Source organism: Onychostoma macrolepis, chromosome 11 (genome assembly GCF_012432095.1).
Source record: "Onychostoma macrolepis isolate SWU-2019 chromosome 11, ASM1243209v1, whole genome shotgun sequence".
Classification (NCBI taxonomy): Eukaryota; Metazoa; Chordata; class Actinopteri; order Cypriniformes; family Cyprinidae; genus Onychostoma; species Onychostoma macrolepis.
In genome coordinates this window covers 28,383,963-28,402,136 of record NC_081165.1, presented here as the reverse complement: position 1 = coordinate 28,402,136, position 18,174 = coordinate 28,383,963, and the positions used below count along the sequence as shown (strand labels likewise).

At 34.6% G+C, this 18,174-nt stretch overlaps 2 protein-coding genes across 4 annotated transcripts; both read left to right on the top strand.

Annotated features, from left to right (window-relative positions):
• The first annotated feature begins 227 nt into the window (after positions 1–227).
• si:dkey-93h22.7 (uncharacterized) lies at positions 228–9,007 on the top strand. 3 transcript variants are annotated; one of them, XM_058791028.1, is made up of 11 exons: positions 228–359; positions 446–472; positions 977–1,282; positions 2,651–2,854; positions 3,979–4,251; positions 5,528–5,827; positions 7,678–7,779; positions 7,889–7,913; positions 8,003–8,078; positions 8,244–8,309; positions 8,402–9,007. In XM_058791028.1, exons 1-11 carry the CDS (start codon positions 236–238, stop codon positions 8,456–8,458), a joined length of 1,560 nt encoding a protein of 519 aa, XP_058647011.1. In that variant the 5' UTR covers positions 228–235; the 3' UTR covers positions 8,459–9,007. The 3 variants fall into 3 exon arrangements, with proteins under 3 accessions (XP_058647011.1, XP_058647009.1, XP_058647010.1); XM_058791026.1 differs by having other exon boundaries at positions 2,651–2,938; positions 8,402–9,005; XM_058791027.1 differs by having other exon boundaries at positions 2,651–2,938; positions 8,250–8,309; positions 8,402–9,004.
• Positions 9,008–9,283: 276 nt separating this feature from the next.
• syngr2b (synaptogyrin 2b) lies at positions 9,284–17,696 on the top strand. Its single transcript, XM_058791030.1, has 4 exons — positions 9,284–9,522; positions 11,276–11,513; positions 12,914–13,050; positions 16,648–17,696. The coding sequence occupies exons 1-4, from the start codon at positions 9,418–9,420 to the stop codon at positions 16,873–16,875; spliced, it is 708 nt and encodes a 235-aa protein (XP_058647013.1). The 5' UTR covers positions 9,284–9,417; the 3' UTR covers positions 16,876–17,696.
• Positions 17,697–18,174: the final 478 nt, after the last annotated feature.

Sequence of the window (18,174 nt, the reverse complement as noted above, 5' to 3'; positions counted from 1 at the left end):
TATAATACAACGACAGACAGAGAACAAACACATGTTCAGGCTGCATTGGTGCAACAACACTTTCAATGATGTATATTGATTATATTAATGCAGTACATGGATCATTTACGTAGATGTTCCAGTTCTCTACAATCCTCCGTCTTGAGTTGTCGTTTGCATTGGCATCTGCCCTATCTGTCCTGAACACATGGACTGTTTAGGGTGGGTCTCATCAGCTCTGTCCTTCACTGCGTCTATGTCAACCTGCTTTCACTGCTCCATTAATAATAAAGTTGTTTCTCTGGTGCTTGCATCTGGATATTGTGCTCATCTTCTTCAGCAAAGGATGGAATCAATGCATCTTACACTCATTCTCACAGGTGGAGGAAACTTTTGCATTTTTGATGGATGTTTTCATGTGTTGTCTGTTGAAGTCTGTTTTCATATGCATATTATTTTCCACCAGGTATTTCGGTTTTGCATCCAAGGATGGGTAAGTGACTTTCTTGCCATGTTTATCTGGGGCTTTATAGATATATTATAGGTAAATAAATACTGATTATATGTTTAATACCCTCAAAAAGTTCCAAGGTCATGGGTTTTGATTCCCAGGGAATGAATGAACTGATCAAAAATCTATATATTGAATGCAATGCATGTCGTTTTTGGTAAAAGCATCTGCCAAAATATGCATCACTGTAAATGTGCTGTTCACACAAGTCAGTAACGTTGTTGCATTATAGCACAGCATGAAGTCAGTTCTCCATAATCTCATTAACACGATCCACTAACCACAAACAAACTCAGTACTGTCTTCATCTTCAACACTCTATCGAGCTCGCATTTCAAAAAGTGTTTGTGCATTGTTATTATTTCCAATAAATGACACTTGTTTTGTTATTTTGTTGTTTAATGCAGTGACATTTTTAAGCATGTGCTCAATGTCCATGCACATGAAGGGCAACTGGGTCTGTGTTCATTACATTTTCTGTTGCAGATGCTCTAGAAAAGCTTGATGAACCAGTTCTGTGGGGTCCGTCTGCTGCATTAGAAGGTTCATTTGTGAATTTGTTCTGTGATATTCCTGGGAAACCGGCAGCAGTGTCTGTCCACTATGAGTTCTATGTCGAGACAAACCCAGGTAAGGTGATTGGGGAGTACTCCTCGCTGTCTGGAGAAATGGCCACTATTTCTCTGCTTATCAAAGAACAATATGACGGTCGACTCATCTGCAAGGCCAGCGGACACAATGACACCGATATTGAGAGCTCGTTCAGTAACGCATTGGACTTCAGAGTCATTGGTGAGTGGCGTGACATGAGCGTAATCCTATAAAGCAATTTTCTGTCCTCTAAATGATCAACATGATCAAACTTAGCTGTTGCACTCAATCTCCTCATGTCTTCTGTCGTCTGGTTGACAGTTTAGAGTTTTTTTTATCCAGTAAAAGCTCTTTTAGTGTAATTGTAGATTTGTCCAGCTTCAGCTGCTGCTTCAGTGTCTTTTTCTGTCAATTCTTGATTGATTTTTCTCAAGTAAGCGTCAGAATAACTGCAGTCATATCTCCAGATGAACACTTGCTGGACTGAAGCAGCTCAGCTTTACTTGATTCTCCGTCAATCATTTTCTAGAAAAATCAGTGCGTCTCAAATCTGATCATCAGGATCTTTCCAGAAGCTTTACTTTCACTGTTCCTCAGCGGAGGAATGATCTTCATCTCACATCTTCTGAGGAGCGTTTATTTCTTCATCTCTCCATCAGCATTGCATTATATGTTTGGATCGTTTCAATCTCATCTTACTGAGACATATTATTGGAGATATAGAGCGACCACTATATATATATATATATATATATATATATATATATATCTGCTGTACTGTAATAAAGATCTCATCACATTATAACCATCAGAATTTTGTCATACAAATATCAGCATCTGCTGCAAATTCATATTTTTAATTTTTTTTTTAGCCTCTGAATACAATTGAGATTTTTTTCCTTCATATTCTCACTGTATCAGACTATATGAGCCATAAAAAAACCTGATGATCAAATATGATACCTAACAAAAAACACATGCAAACTTTTTGTCTAAAGGTTCGATTTGAAAAGAAAAAAAGATTTTCCTATTTATACACCTTATAATAGATTTGTCAAACAATGACACTGCAAAAAGGGATTTACTTAGTATTTTTGTCTTGTTTTCTAGTATAAATATCTAAACATTCTTGAATCAGGATGCATTTACTTGACAAGTAAAATGACTTAAGATATTTTGTCTTGTTTTCTGAAATTATTATCCAAATTAAAACAAGCAAAAATATCTGCCAGTGAGGTAAGAAAAATAATCTTAATTCAAAGGCAAAACAAATTATTTTTCTTACCCCATTGGCAGATATTTTTGCTTGTTTTAAGCAAAAACTAAGAAAATTTAGATTATATTTTCAGAAAACAAGACATAATATCTTAAGTCATTTTACTTGTCAAGTAAATACATCTTAATTCCAGAATTTGTAAATATTTATACTAGAAAACAAGACAAAAATACTAAGGAAGTATTTTTTGCAGTGCACTGGTTCCACAGAATAAACAACCTCATACAGGTTTGAGTGACATGAAGAACTGTTCCGTTAATCTTTGCAATGTTTTCATCTTCTGTGTTTTACAGTTCCAGTGAAGGAAGTGAGCATCATCATTACACATCCTTCCATTGAGAACATATGGGAAGGAGAAACTTTGACCCTCCAGTGCAGAAAAACCAAAGGAACGTACGTCTCCTATGACTGGCTCTGGAACAACGCACCGGTTCAGATGCCATACGACAGGAATGAAGGCACTCTGACCATCCACAGGGTTTCTGCACAAAATCAAGGCAATTACATGTGTGTGGCATCAAACCAATTCAACGACACGACGACCTTCAACTCCAGCAGTGATGTGAATGTGTACATCAATGGTACAATCAGGTCACACAGTAGAATCAATCAAGTTTGGAGTTGATAAGATGTTTAGTGTTTTTAAAAGAAGTCTCCTATCTCAGCAAGGCTGTATTTATTTGATCAAAAATACAAAAAAAAAAAAGAAATATTATTGCAGTTTAAAATAACTATATTCTATGTGAATATCTGTTAAACTGTCATTTATTTCTGTGACGCAGCGCTGAATTTTCAGCATCATTACTCCAGTCTTCAGTGTCATATGATCCTTCAGAAATCATTCTAATATGCTGATTATTACGAGTGTTGAAACTGTTGCGCTGCTTCATATTGTTTTTTGGAACGTGTGATACTTTTTACTTTGATTCTTTGATGAATACAAAGTTAAAAAGAGCAGCATTTGTTCAAAATAGAAATCTTTTCTAACAATACAAGTCTTTACTATGACATTTATTCATTTAACACATCCCTCCTGAATAAAAGTATTAATTTCTTTAAAAAAAAAAGAAAGAAAGAAAACATTTCTGACTCCAAACTTTTGAATAGCATTGTATATTGTAACACAACATTTATTTTTTAAATAAATGCTGTTCTTTTTAACTTTGTATTCATCAAAGAATCAAAGAAAAAAAGTATCACATGTTCCAAAAAACAATATGAAGCAGCGCAACAGTTTCAACACTCATAATAATCAGCATATTAGAATGATTTCTGAAGGATCATGTGACACTGAAGACTGGAGTAATGATGCTGAAAATACAGCTGCGCATCACAGAAATAAATTATATTTTAAAGTATATTAATATAGGAAACAAATATTAGAAATTGCAATATGATTTCACAATATTACTGTTTTTTTCTGTATTTTGGATGGAATAAATACAGCCTTGATGAGCAGAAGAGACTCCTTTAAAAAACATTAAAAATCTTACTGATCCCAAACTTTTGAGCGGCAGTGTATATACTGTCACTTTTGATCAATTTAATGTGTCCTTGATGAATAAAAGTTTCAATTTATTTAAAAAAGTTTACTGACCCCAAAATTCTGATTTTTTTGTAGAATATGTGTCAAAGCCTGAAATCTCCTTTGACGTTGTGAAGCTTGACGATGGAGGTTATAAAGCCATCATCACGTGTCAGTCTAAGAAAGGGACACCGCGCTACACCTTTAGCCTTTTGAACTACACAAACCTCATCGCCACTGAAACGACCAGCACAATCCGTGTGTTCTTTAACATGCCTATCGAGCCGAACCGTTATATGGGACAAATGAGATGTAACGCCAGCAACGAGGGCAACTGGGTTCTGAGTGAACCGATCAGCTTGATCGTGGGTATGTAGCTCAATGAACCAAATCAATGAACTAAATAGGTTTGAGTTTCAGAATTACATTTAAGGCGAGACACTACAGGCAAAAACATTGTTTTTTCATGCACTGGCCAGTTTTGAGATTTTGGTCTATTTTGATTCCATAACATGTCTAGTGGAAAGAAAGCTGGCAAAACAAGTCTATTTTATTGCACTTGCATCTGTAGATTTCAATTATAGTACATATCTTTTCCCTCAAAAAAGTTTCTTTCTAAACTTCAGCAGCACTTACATACACCAATATTTAGAGTTTTTATTTGAGGAGTTTGTTAATATATCATTCAACTGATTTTACACAATATTTTATTCCTAACATATGGAGAAACTTTAGATTTCTTCTGACTTTTGACAGTAATTTCCGATTTATGGAGTGATATTTTGCTTCCATAACTTGTCTTCTACTGTATTAATGTAAAGAAAACATCCAAATTAGAATTTTAAGTGTTTATTTTATTACACTTTATCTATATCTGTCTGTAGATTTCAATTACGATGCACTTCTTTAAAGTCGCTTAAAGTCGTCTTCTCAAAATGAGTTTTTTCTCCACTTCAGCAGCACTTACATACACCAAACTTTACAGTTTTATTCCTCTCTATAATCTGAAGGTTTTTACTGTGGGGTTTGTTCATATTTCATTCACACTGATTTATACAACATTTTATTCCTAAAAAGATGGTGAAAATGAATTGTTTTTGTATGTGTCTGTATTTTCTGATTTATGGAGTGATAAAAAGAGAAATCCAAAATCCCCTCAGTAAAAACCTTTTACTCTAATGTGTCAACAAAATCAAACAAGAATTGTGAACCTGGCTTTATCCAGTATTCAGATTTATTTTCTGGAAATTAGTGAATTTACATGCAAAATGTAATGCAAAAATTACAATTTTTATGTTATAACATTTTTGGAAAGTTGCAATGCAAAAAATGTTTCAAAAAACAATCACCTGGGGAAGTATGGTGATATTTACTAGTTATTTTTTACACTCAGAAAAAAAGGTACAAAAGCTGTCACTGGGGCGGTATCCTTTCAAAGGTACACTTTTGTACCTATTAAGTTCTAATATGTACCTTTAAGGCACCAATATGGACCCTTTAGGTGCAAACATGTATCTTTTGAAAAGGTACCACCCCAGTGACAGCTTTTGTACCTTTATTTCTGAGAGTGTACCCTAATCTTGCCGTACGAATGTATTGTTTTGTCTTGTGTAACTGAAATAGCATCTAACACCTGATGTCTCAGAGTCTGTAGGAGGCGCTGTAACAGTGACGCCCCTCAGACACGTGGGTCTGGACTTCCAGGTGACTCGCATTGAATTGCGTTGTAAGGTGGAGCGGGGAACGTTTCCACATTACAGCTGGTTCCTCAACAACAGCAGGTTGCTGGGACAAGGAGGTTTCTACTCAGTGGCCTGGTCAGACGAATCCGTTCTGGCTCTGTCTGTAGGCCGAGACAGTGCTGGATTCTACCACTGCCAAGCTTCAGACAGATTCGACAACAGCACCAGCATCCGCAGCCCAAAGATGCTGATCAGTAAAGAGGGTACAGAAGCCTGATGGCAAACACTACACTGAATCACTTTAGAAAGGGCAATGTCTTTAAAACTCTGTCATCTCAGGCTAAACAATGTGAATATTCTGAACTTGTGATCAAATAGTCAAATAGCTGCTGCTCTCCCTGTTATGAAGAGTCTGGGCTTTTTTAATTTATATGCATTCAATCATATGATGTTTCTAAATATAGGACAAAAACTTTTTTTTTTTGTCTGTGTAACTTAATTTTTATTCTTATCTTTTTTAGGAACAAACTTAAACATATATCACATATATTTGTTCTTATATTAGTTATACAGGCCAAAATTAATTCAATTAACAGACATTATAATAAATCAATCAAACATGCTATATGTGACCTTGGACCACAAAACCAGTCTTAAGTGTTAATCTGAAAGCTGAATAAATAATCTTTCCATTGATGTATGGTTTGTTAGGATCGGACAATATTTGTCTGAGATGCAACTATTTGAAAATCTGGAATCTGAGGGTGCAAAAAAATCTAAATATTGAGAAAATCACCTTTAAAGTTGTTCAAATGAAGTTCTTAGCAATGCATATTACTAATCAAAAATTAAGTTTTGATATATTTACCGTAGTAAATTTACAAAATATCTTCATGGAATATGATCTTTACTTAATATACTAATGATTTTTGGCATAAAAGAAAAATCTATAATTTTGACCCAAACAGTGTATTTTTGGATATTGCTACAAATATACCCCAGCGACTTAAGACTGCACTGTAAAAAAAAAAAAAGTTGAGCGAACTTAAAACATTTTTTACCAGCTTCAGCAGATTTTTGAGTTTGCTCAACTTGTTTTTGTGGGAGATTCTCAAATTTTTGTTGTATAAACTTAAAACAACAAGTTGAGAAAACTCAAAAATCTGCTGAAGTTTGTTGCCTTAAAATTTTAAGTTGGCTCAACTTTTTTTATTTTTACAGTGTGGTTTTGTGGTCCAGGGTCACATATATATAAAATTTCTCTCTCGCTTTATATAAACAGAAAATAAAGTTAATTAAAATAATGAAAATAAATAATAATAATAATTATGATAACATAATAAAAACAAATGATAAAAATTTTGAAATTATTATATTAATACTTGAATTCAACTAAGGGGAGTGGTACTTAAAGAAAAAGTCATGTCTTAAGAGTATATGTCATTTTTTCCATGATACATATTTCTTTAATTGTCTGTAATTTAATTTCATGTGAGTGGGTTATTATGATGTGCTTGACGAATCTTAAAAAATAATTAAAATAATCGTTACTGAATGAGAGGAGAACTTGAATTCAGACTTTTGAATGTGTCTCAAAACGTCTTCATAAAGTCATGTATGAATTTTTAGAAATACATTTTATATATATTCATATATATATACATATTTAAATACATATAAGATTTAATTGAAAATAAAAGGTATTTTTATTTTACAATTTTTATTAATAAATTGAATTGAATGAAAGTGAATTATGTGTGTATACATATATAATTTTATAAATAAAATAATTTTAAAATAAAATACTTTTATTTTTAATTAAATCTTATATTAAATGTGTATATTACAAAGGAATTTATGAATATATATATATATATATAAAATGTCTTTCTAAAAAAATATATTCATACATGACTTTATGAAGAAGTTTTGAGATAAATTCAAAAGTCCAAATTCCGGTTCTCCTCTCATTCAGTATTGATTATTTGGTTCTTTTTTCATTGTTTGACCAGATTCGTCAAGCATATCATAATGCAATAGCTTTACTATAATTAACTATGATGTGTTACGCTACAGTCCCAAACATGTCTGTGTGTCTGTCTGTATTCTGCAGTACTGAACACAGTCCCTCCTTTGGTTGTGATTGTTGTTTTCACCTCTTTTGCCCTGCTGAACGTCGCTGTGATTGCTTGCTGTATTTATGGAGTCGTGCTACGTACGTTAATCTATATCACTCATTAGAACACATGTATCGTTTGTTATGTGCAATTCATCACTATTTTGACTGTGTAAAACTATACGCTCATTCTGGCTAATGTTCTCAGGGAGAAGATATTCAAGAAAATACCTGTGAGTTTTCCATTTTTTATTTTACGAAGTCATAAATCTTGCATAAAATCAAATGTATTGTTGGACTAATGTCCTGCTATTTATTTAAGACTCACTGAACAACATAGAAAAATGAGAATCACTGATAAACAGGAAGATGAAGAGGAGGAGGATGAAGATGATCTAGTGAGGATGCATTTATTATTGCTTCTCTTTTAGTTCATAAACAGACGTTTAGTAATGAATAACATATAATGAACATTATCTACGCAAACTTGCCTCAAAATGTGCATAAATTCTTAAAATATTGTCTACTTGTTGGTAAATGATCATTTGTGTGTGATTCTTTTGTTGGAGATGTCGGAGAGTTACGAGGAAGATGTTGTCCAAGCTGACAGATGGAGTGACTCTGCTGAGGTATGAGTTATTATTATTTGAGTTCTACTTCAGTTCTGGTAGTTCTAGAGGTGTTTCAAACATTAAAATTGTCATTTTGTTCTGTTTGACAGGATGAAGACCAATCCGTAGATGAAACCGGTCTGTATGAAGGCCCGGATTCAGAATAATTCTTGGGTTTTCTGGGAGTTTAATCAGATCCACTGAAACTGAAAGCGTTTGGTTCCCTTCACTTATCCGTTGCATGTTATTCTGTTCAGACAAAGGTTTATTCAAACCGAAACAATAGACAAGCGCTCATGGGTTGACATGACTGTGACCAATCAGAAGCAAAGACAGCCAACAATGTGTCTACTGTCAGATTCATGTGAAATAAGAGCGTGTCTGTACCTACTTAACTGTATTTTGGAGACAAATTTGTACCTAGGAGTGAGCTAAACCTGACAAAACCTTTTTTTGGGATGTCCTCATTTGTAAAAATGTTATAAAATATTCAGAAAATGTTCTGTTAGATTATAATATTTGTATTTAGCTGTATGTGTAAACAATAGAAGTCTATGCAATTTAAGTAGGCCTAATGTGCATGTGTGTTTGTGTGTGTGGTTTTGGGGAGGGAAAATTACAAATAAATACAAAAATATGTTTTGATAAAGCCAGTAATGTACAATGTTCATTTTAATGACAAATTAAAATTTTTGATACAAAACTGATAATTTGTGCGTTCTTGGTTCGAATGAACAGCGTTGTTTATTAGCTGTTGTTTATCTACAGTGTCACGATTGTGTGTTAATATCCTTATTATCTCATTATTAGACATTACACTGGATTAATTTAATCTATAATGATTTGTAGTAAAGTTGAGGACTTTAAACTGATTGAATTTTCACTCAACGTCGCGAAGTTTGAATCATTTTAGCGAATCGGTTCCTTTGAACGGGTCGATTCAATGGTCGCCAGAATGGTGTGAATCATCAAAAAGATCCGGTTCAGCAGAACGATTCACTCGCGAATCTGACACCGGTCTGTGAGGAAGCAGCTGCAACGGGGTGTGTGTCCGTGTTGTGTTTTCAGCTGTTGCTTGTGTGTGTGCGCGCGTGTGTGTGTGTGTCAGTGTGTGTGTGTTTCACCGATGGAGTCGAACAGTGTGGCGTACGGAGCCTCGCTCGCCGGAGCGGGATTCGATCCAGTCAAATTCATCAAACAGCCTCAAACTATTATACGGTTCCTCAGCTGGGTGAGTGACATGTGTCACGTTCAAATCATCAGCTTATTATGATTAATAATCGACAACAGGATCAGGGTGAAATGGGTTTAAAACGTTCGTGAGTTTCTGTCAAAGTTATAAGCAAACGTTCTGCCATTAACATTAATGGAACCAGTTAACTTACCTGGCATTTAATAATGTTCTCAAAAAGTTCAAAAATGTTACTTATGTATCTTTTTCTGAAACGTTTTAGTTGAATGTTAGTGTAACGCTTTTGACCATCACTAACGTTACTTGTTTCAGAACGTTCATGACACATTTAAAAGTATCATTCTCGTAATGATAATAAAAAGGAACGTTCCCTTAAATGTGTTTCTTAATGTTTGCATAACCAAGAAAAATGTTTTAAAACATTTATAAAACTGGACGTTTTGAATATAACAGAAATAACGTTTTTGTGAACGTTAGTAAAACATATACATTTTTGGGTTAAGTTTAGAAAGCAAACAGAGATTATTGGCTTTATCAGAGCTGCTTTTGAAGTCGTTTCATAATTGCTGATGAATTGAATCTGAATTGAGTTGAATAATCACTCATTTGTCTTCTGAATTAGTTTCATTAATGCATTTACAACAACACAATTTGTATTGTATGAAGTGCTACAGAAATAAATATGACTTAATAGTGTAAATGTATAAGAGAGTCAATCTATGCATGCGCTTTACTTTCAGGACGGAAATCAATTGTCTGCCTCTTTTCTGACTGCTTCACTGATTGACTGTTTAACTTAATTGATCTTTTGTAGACTCTGTATCTCAGAAAACATCCTCAAATCTCATTGAGACTTTTCAATGTTCAAATGTAAATTCTCAGAATAGGAGCTGGATTTGCTGTAAGTTCACTACTGTAAACATGGTTAATTTTGCTGTTCAGGCATATGATATGAAGGGGCTTTCCATAGACGCTGAGAAAGGAGTGATTCATATCTAGTCCTGGTCTAGATGACGGCATCAGATGACCTTGTCAGCCATGTCTAGATTTGCTCGGGGTAATTTGTTTACGGCATCGTACACATTTGCACAGCAGCAGTGTGTTTGGTTGTGTCTCTCTCTGGTCACTCAGTAGTTAGTTAGTTAGTTAGTTAGTTGTGTCTGTGATCATGTGCATCATGTGATTTAGTGCACAAGTACAGAATGTCCCAGTGCTGACATGTAAACACGGCAGATGGCTGGTAATACGAGAGGCCTGCGACAGAACAGCGTAACGCTGAACCGTTTCTCCTACACTGATTCTAAAGTTTGTCTGATCTGTGTGACACATTTGCATGAAAACACGTCGCCGGAGGCCTGTGGCTGCGACCTCTTCCTGCTCTCAATGTTTCTATCTTCCTCTCGCTGCACGCTCATCCATTTCACATGTATCTTTGCTTTATAATGTAAAACATATAAATTATTACACTTGTCAGAAGGCTGCAGACACATGCTTTTAACATTAAAGTGTGAGTTCACCCAAAAATGATGATTAGCTGTAAATGTGCATTCACATTAACATTCAAATCCTTGAGGTTTTGTTTTGGCGGAATCTTGGTGAAATTCTGTAAACGTCTGCCTAAAGAGATGTTAGAAATCATTCAAATGTGTTTGCACCACCTTTGGGAATTTCTGAGCTAAAGTCCCTGTTAGTGTCATATTTAAACAGAGCGTTGCTTCTGAAAATGTGAAGATCTGGTGGTTTTGTTTCTGCTTTTTTGGTTTGATGCAGCTTTCACTTCTCTTCATGTCAGGTGTTTGCCATTGTGGTGTTTTCCACCATTACCGCCGAGGGTTATGTGAACAGCAGCGTTGAACCCCAGGTGAAGTGCGTCTTCAACAGGAATGAAGGGGCTTGTCATTATGGCGTGGGCATCGGCGTCATTGCCTTCCTGGCCTCCTTCGCCTTCCTATTGGCTGATGCGCTCCTGCCTACGATGAGCAATGCTCAGGAGAGGAAGTATGTGGTGATGGCTGATCTGGGCTTCTCAGGTGAGACGTTCTTCAAGTCGTTTCTGCGTCGGTGATCGAGGTTAATATCAGTTTCCTCAGAGCTGTTTGTTCCGTTTGTGGAAACTCTGGTGCCATTATGTAAAGGTCTTTTTTTCTCTAAAAGTGAAACATCTTGCGTGCGTTTGCACATGTCACTCCTTAGTGGCCTCTTCCTGTGTGAATGTGTGAGACGCCAAACGTTTCAATTCTACTTGTTTTTTCACTTTTATTTAAAAATATACTAATTTAAATGGCAGTTGATGTATATTAGGGTTATTATAGTTTGCTCAATCCATAAGAAAAAGATTTTTGTTACTTGAAATAAAATAAACATTAACTGAAATTAAAATAAAATATAAAAAACATATTTGATTTCAGCTAGTTCGCTAAAAAAACAAAAAACAAAAACATAATAAACTAAAACTGAAAATAAAAATTAATAAATGTTATATAGACATTAAAAATAATAATAAAAATGATAAAAACATACAATAAAATTACTAAAACTTTAACTAAAATTAAAGTGAAAACTTTGTTGTGAGGTCTTTTGGTTGCATTTTATTTAGGCTCAAAGGCCATTATCCACAATCATATTCATAGGCCCCAATTTCAAATATAAACCAGGAGTCTCTGTAGATTAAAATAAGCCAAAATAATTATAATTAAAATCAAATCAAATAATTCAATTTCAGCATTCCAGAAGCTGAATGAAGTTGAATGTTCCTCAGGGTTCCTGCTCTTTTTAACCAATGAGTTTAGATGACTTTTCCAGTTGTTCATTATTGATTGAATAGGGTTTTTAAAAATATTTTTACTCACAATTTCTACTTGAAAAAATATTTTAGAGATCGGCAAAAGTAGATAAATGTACATTTATTGTAAAAAAAATGCCTGTGGTATTTTAAAATTTGATTAATTTCATGACTTTTCCAGGTTTAGAAATCAGACTTTTAAAATTCAAATCTTTGTGTTAATATTAATATATTTTAATACTATTGTAGTAATAGTTCACCCAATAATGATCATTCAGACTAGTGAAAAGAAAACATCCAGAGTACACAAGTGTTTATTTTATTGCACTTCATCTATATGCGTCTGTAGATTTCAATTACAATAGTTTTTTAAAAGTTTTCTCCTGCGCTTCAGCAGCACTTACATACACCAAATTTTACAGTTTTATTCCTCTCTATAGTCTGAAGGTTTTTACTGAGGGGTTTGTTCACATTTCACTCACGCTGATTTATACAACCTTTTTTCACCTGTTCATTCGGTCATCCATGCCATTCCAAACCCGTATGACTTTTTCTTCTGTTTTCTGTGTGTGAACGGTTTCTTTCATGGCTGATTTGTTGTCTGAGGAGTCTCTGATTGTCTAATCAATGAAACTGTGTGTTGATCAGCTGCCTGGACGTTCCTGTGGTTTGTGTGTTTCTGTCTGATGGCGGATCAGTGGTCAAAGACCCAAGGCACCAGAGGTATCCCTACAGACGCCGTCCACGCCGTCATCGCCTTCTCATTCTTCTCCATTGGATCGTGGGTGAGTGTGTGTGATCTGTCTGACGAACTGATGGATAGTTACTACAATAAAACCACTTCAACCTGCCTAAAGTCTAAAGTCGCCTAAAGTCATTTTCTCAAAATGAGTTTTTTCTCCACTTCAGCAGCACTTACATACACCAAACTTTACAGATTTATTGCTATTTATATTCTGAAGGATTTTACCGAGGGGTTTGTTCATATATCATTCACACTGATTTATACAACATTTTATTCTTAAAAACATGGTGAAAATATATTCGCTTTTTGTCTGCTGACAGTGTTTTGATTTATGGAGTGATAAAAAGAGAAATCCAAAATCCCCTCGGGAAAAACCTTCAAAATATAGACAGGAATAAAACTGTAAGTTTTGGTGTATTTAAGTGCTGCTGAAGTGGAGAAACAAACTCACGGCCTTTAAAGATATATACATTGTAACTGAAATTATTGTAATTTACAGACTCAAATATAAAAACTGCATTAAGGCGCTACACTACAGGCAAAACCTGGTCCATTTTGCTTCCACAACATCTCTTCTTTCAGACTAGTCGACAGAAAACCTCCAAAACACTCATTTATGTTTATATTATTGCACTTTATCTATTTGCGTCTGTAGATTTCAATTACAATATAGATCTTTAAAAGTTTTCTCCTGCACTTCAGCAGCACTTACATACACCAAACTTTACAGTTTTATTCCTCTCTATATTCTGAAGGTTTTTACTGAGAGGTTTATTCATGTATCATTCATACTGATTTATACAACATTTTATTCCAAAAAACATGCTGAAAATAATTTTTTCTTCTGACTGTTGACAGTATTTTCTGATTTATGGGCTGATAAAAAGAGAAATCCAAAATCCCCTCGGGAAAAACCTTCAGAAGATAGACAGGAATAAAACTGTAAGTTTTGGTGTATTTAAGTGCTGCTGAAGTGGAGAAAAAACTCTCAGCCTTTAAAGATATATACAGTGCACAGCATAAATGAGTACACCCCCTCTAACACTTAACAAATTCAGCAATTACTCTTTACTTATATGACATGTTAGGGTTCTTTGGAGATATAATGTTCCATCAAGCCTGCTTGATCAATTACCAAAGAAAAATGTCAAAATTATTCAGCAAAATAAGATTTTCTTATCAAAGTGATAAAATGTTGTGTTGCAAAAATGAGTACACCCTCCTGAAAGTTACTAAATAAAACAAAAAAAGTGTATAGGTTTAAGGCTATTTTAGATCAACAGGTAAGTTTATTGAACCAAAACTTTTAAAGACAAGTAATTTCCTGACAATTAAAAGTGTTATATAGCCCACTGAATCATACTCAGATTTAATGCTGGCAGCAGTGGAACCACTCGGGGGAGAACTGCCAGGTGACTTATTTCTTAGCATAAAAGAGGACGATGGTACAAGAGGAATACCAAATTATTGTTTTAAGTGTGAAAATATAGCAGAAGCAGCACCGGCATTCAAAAACAATGGACTTGTGACAAAGCTCCTGAAATAATCAGGTCTTCACTTTAAGTTTTCATTTAGTGATGAGTGAATTTTTGCTAGAAAAAGAGCAGGAGAAATAACATGCGTCTCAGAGCCGGCAAAAGCTATGAAAAGAGTGACACTTTATCTCACAGAGTATGACGCAGCCTGCAGAAGTGACATGCATGCTTGTTGTCACCACTAGAATTACCTACTGTAGCCAAAGCAAAATAAACTCATTTAACCTCTTCCAATGCCTATATTTACAAAATAGAGACTTCTGGACTCTGGTCTCAAGAGACCAAGTCAAGCATTTAGGACCCAAAAGCATCCAAAATGTTCTGGTGTTGCTAGAGGAGGAGTACAGTGAGGTTCAGTGGTAGTACAGCTCTTATATAGGGATGCATGAGTGCTGAAGGTGTGAGGGAGTTGTGCTTTATCAACGCTACTGTGTGATGGAATACAAAAACTCCCCTCATTCCCTGCATTATTGGGCATTTTTTCAGCATGACAATGAAGATATTCATTCTCCCAAGGTGACAATCCTTCAGTGGACATGTATTTCACTCAATCTTAGCGCTCTTGAGCGGCTGTGGGGGATTCTGCAGAGACGAGCTGAGCAAAACTCCCCATTAAAGACCAGAGCACGTCCTCCAGGAGTTAAACAGCACAGATGTGAAAATGTGTCATGAACTTACACTCAGTGCCAAGAGTCAGAGCAGTATACTTAAAGTTCTGGAGGACATACTAAGTACTAGAATATTATACATTTGCTGAATTAAATCTAGGGTGTACTCATTTCTGCAATCCTTCATTTGAACAAAATTTACTTATTTTACAGAAAATATTGGCATATATTTTATTGTTTTTATTATGCATGTTTAATACAGTTCAATTTTGCCATCTTTCCATTAATTATACTAGTAATAATTAAGAAAATACATTTTTATATTTATTCAGAGGGGGTGTACTCATTTGTGCTGTGCACTGTAACTGAAATTATTGTAATTTACAGACTCGAATAGAAAAACTGCAATAAGTTGAGACACTGGTCTGTTTTGCTTCCATAACATCTCTTCCTTCAGACCAGTGGAAAGAAAACATCCAAAACACACATTTAAGTGTTTAATTTATGAAACTTTATGAATTTGCATCTGTGGTTTTCAATTCAAATCCATATCTATAAAAGTTTTTTCCTCCACTTCAGCAGCACTTACATACACCAAACTTAGAAGTTGTATTGCTATCAGTATTCTGAAGGTTTTTACTGTGGGGTTTATGCATATATTGATCACACTGAATTATACAACATTTTATTCCTAAAAACATGGTGAAAATGTTTATTTACTGTCTGTTGATGGTATTTTCTGATTTTTGGAGTGCTAAAAAGAGAAATCCAAAATCCCCTCAGGAAAAACCTTTGACTGTAACCTGTCAACAAAATCAAACCAGAATTTTGAGTCTGGGTTTACCCAATATTCATATTTATTTTCTGAAAATTCATGCAAATTAGTGCATATGTAAACATAACATCTCAGAAAATTTGTTATACAATACTTAATGTCTTAATGTACTGTGATTAATCAACTGTAGGAAGTAGTCAAACCAAAATTTATTCAGACACCTTCAACATTTCTCACATTATTACAGTTTATTCGCTGTAGTTTAGACAGTGGTAATAAAATATGACAAGAACTCAAGAGTTAAACTGCGTCAGAACAAATTCATCTTGATAATGTCAGATAACTTTGATAGAAAGTTATGTAATAAAACATGATCAGGTCAAAGTATCAAATAAACTTTTTGGACCCAAATTGTTATCAATTTTACTGGTAGTCCACTGTATGAAGAATTTTTGGGTGTAATGTCACAGTTTACTTTATTTTGCTCTCCTCACTTACATAAATGAACTATAGTGTCCTGCACCCACTAGTAAAAAAAATATATAAAAATTATATCTGCTGTCTGAATAATTTTTGGTTTGACTGTATAGCGAAATTGATTAGTTCACATTTTCACCCTGTTCACCTGTGGTGTCTTGCAAAAAACTAAATTTATAAAAAACCTTGACTATTATTAAGTTCAAGCCCTTGATTGACAGTCGAATCTCTCGTGTTCTCAGGGAGCGTTAACGTACTTCGCCCTGATAAGGTTTCGTCAGGGCGTCACAGACGTGACCCAGAACTACACCGATCCGCCAGCAGACCCCACATCGCCGTATCCCACCACCTACACGCCGCCCACATATCCGTCCTTCCAGAACACCGGTCAAGACATCTTCCAGCAGCCGCCCATCTCACCGAACCCTGACCCATCCGGCCAGAGCAGCTACCAGCCACCCGTCTACTGACCTCTGACCTGCACAGAAACCTGAAACACAACACCAGGTCACATGACGCCCCAGGCAGCCAATAGGAGACTGTTTGGCATTTTACATGTGGCCTTAAATGTGTAAATATTCTGTTTTTTTATTTTTATTTGGCTGTAAATGAGTTCAGATTTGCACTGATGAGCTGGAATAAAACGATAAGTTATTGTGGAGCAGGTCTGTCGCTCACACTGGAATCACAGCAGCGTTTGTGTGTTTTGTTAACGTTTTCCCAGCTGAATGAGTAGGAATGTGGCGGAAACAAAAAGAGCCCATTGACCCCGTTTACTAATTGTGTTAGCTGTGCGATTCACTTTAGAAATGTGGTAGAGTTACCAGATTACATCCAGTCAAGCTGCAATTGAGGTTTTGGGTTGTAAATAAGGCTGTTATGGTGCTTTTATTTGCTTCCAAATCTGAAAACATCTGGTTGAATGTAAAAACTGATTCTCAAGGGACTGGTTTTGGATGTGAAAATGTTCACTGATCCACATAAACACACTGTGATGCTGATCTCTGGTGCTGTTTGTTATGTTTTCTGGTTTACCTGCCTTACAACATTGATTTGATGAATTTTATCCATTACACATGTTCAAATCTTTTCAGAAATTGATTTATTTTCAACGTTTGTTTGATTTGCAGTTTGCTTAATAGGTTTAGCATTTGCTTTTTGTGCATCTTCAGATTACATTTTTATTTTATTTTGTCTTTAAACTCAGTTTTCTCAGAATAACCAGATTTTTTAAGTGCAGCTAAAAACAAAAACAATGCTTTGTATTCTAAATAAAAATGAATAAATGAAACCTCTTGGATAAGAAATGTCATTTTTAGACATCTATGAATGAGGGTTTTAAAAAGTCTTCATTTGCCTTTTCAGAAAAATAGGCCTTAAACTTTTAATCAAAGCAGAAAGTTTTCAATCATTTCAATTAAAGGTTGCATGCATTACAAAAAATAATTAAAAAAAAAAAGTCTTCAGCATTTTTTTTCTAATACAAATTTCTAAACCTCCTCAAATCAAGATACATTTACTTGAAATGCAAATGTAAAATGAATGGAGTTCATGCTTAAAACAAGAACAAGTGATCTGTCAGGGTGGATTGAAAACTTTAAAAGGAATATTTAATGAGAAACTTTTTCTTTTTAATCAAGTAGATTTTTCTGAGACCATTAGCAGATATTTGTTTCAAACAAACTCTTCATTTTGATCAATTTCACAGAAAACAAGACTTGTTTCTCATCTAGTCGTCTTACAATCCCAACATTAGTACATTACAAATA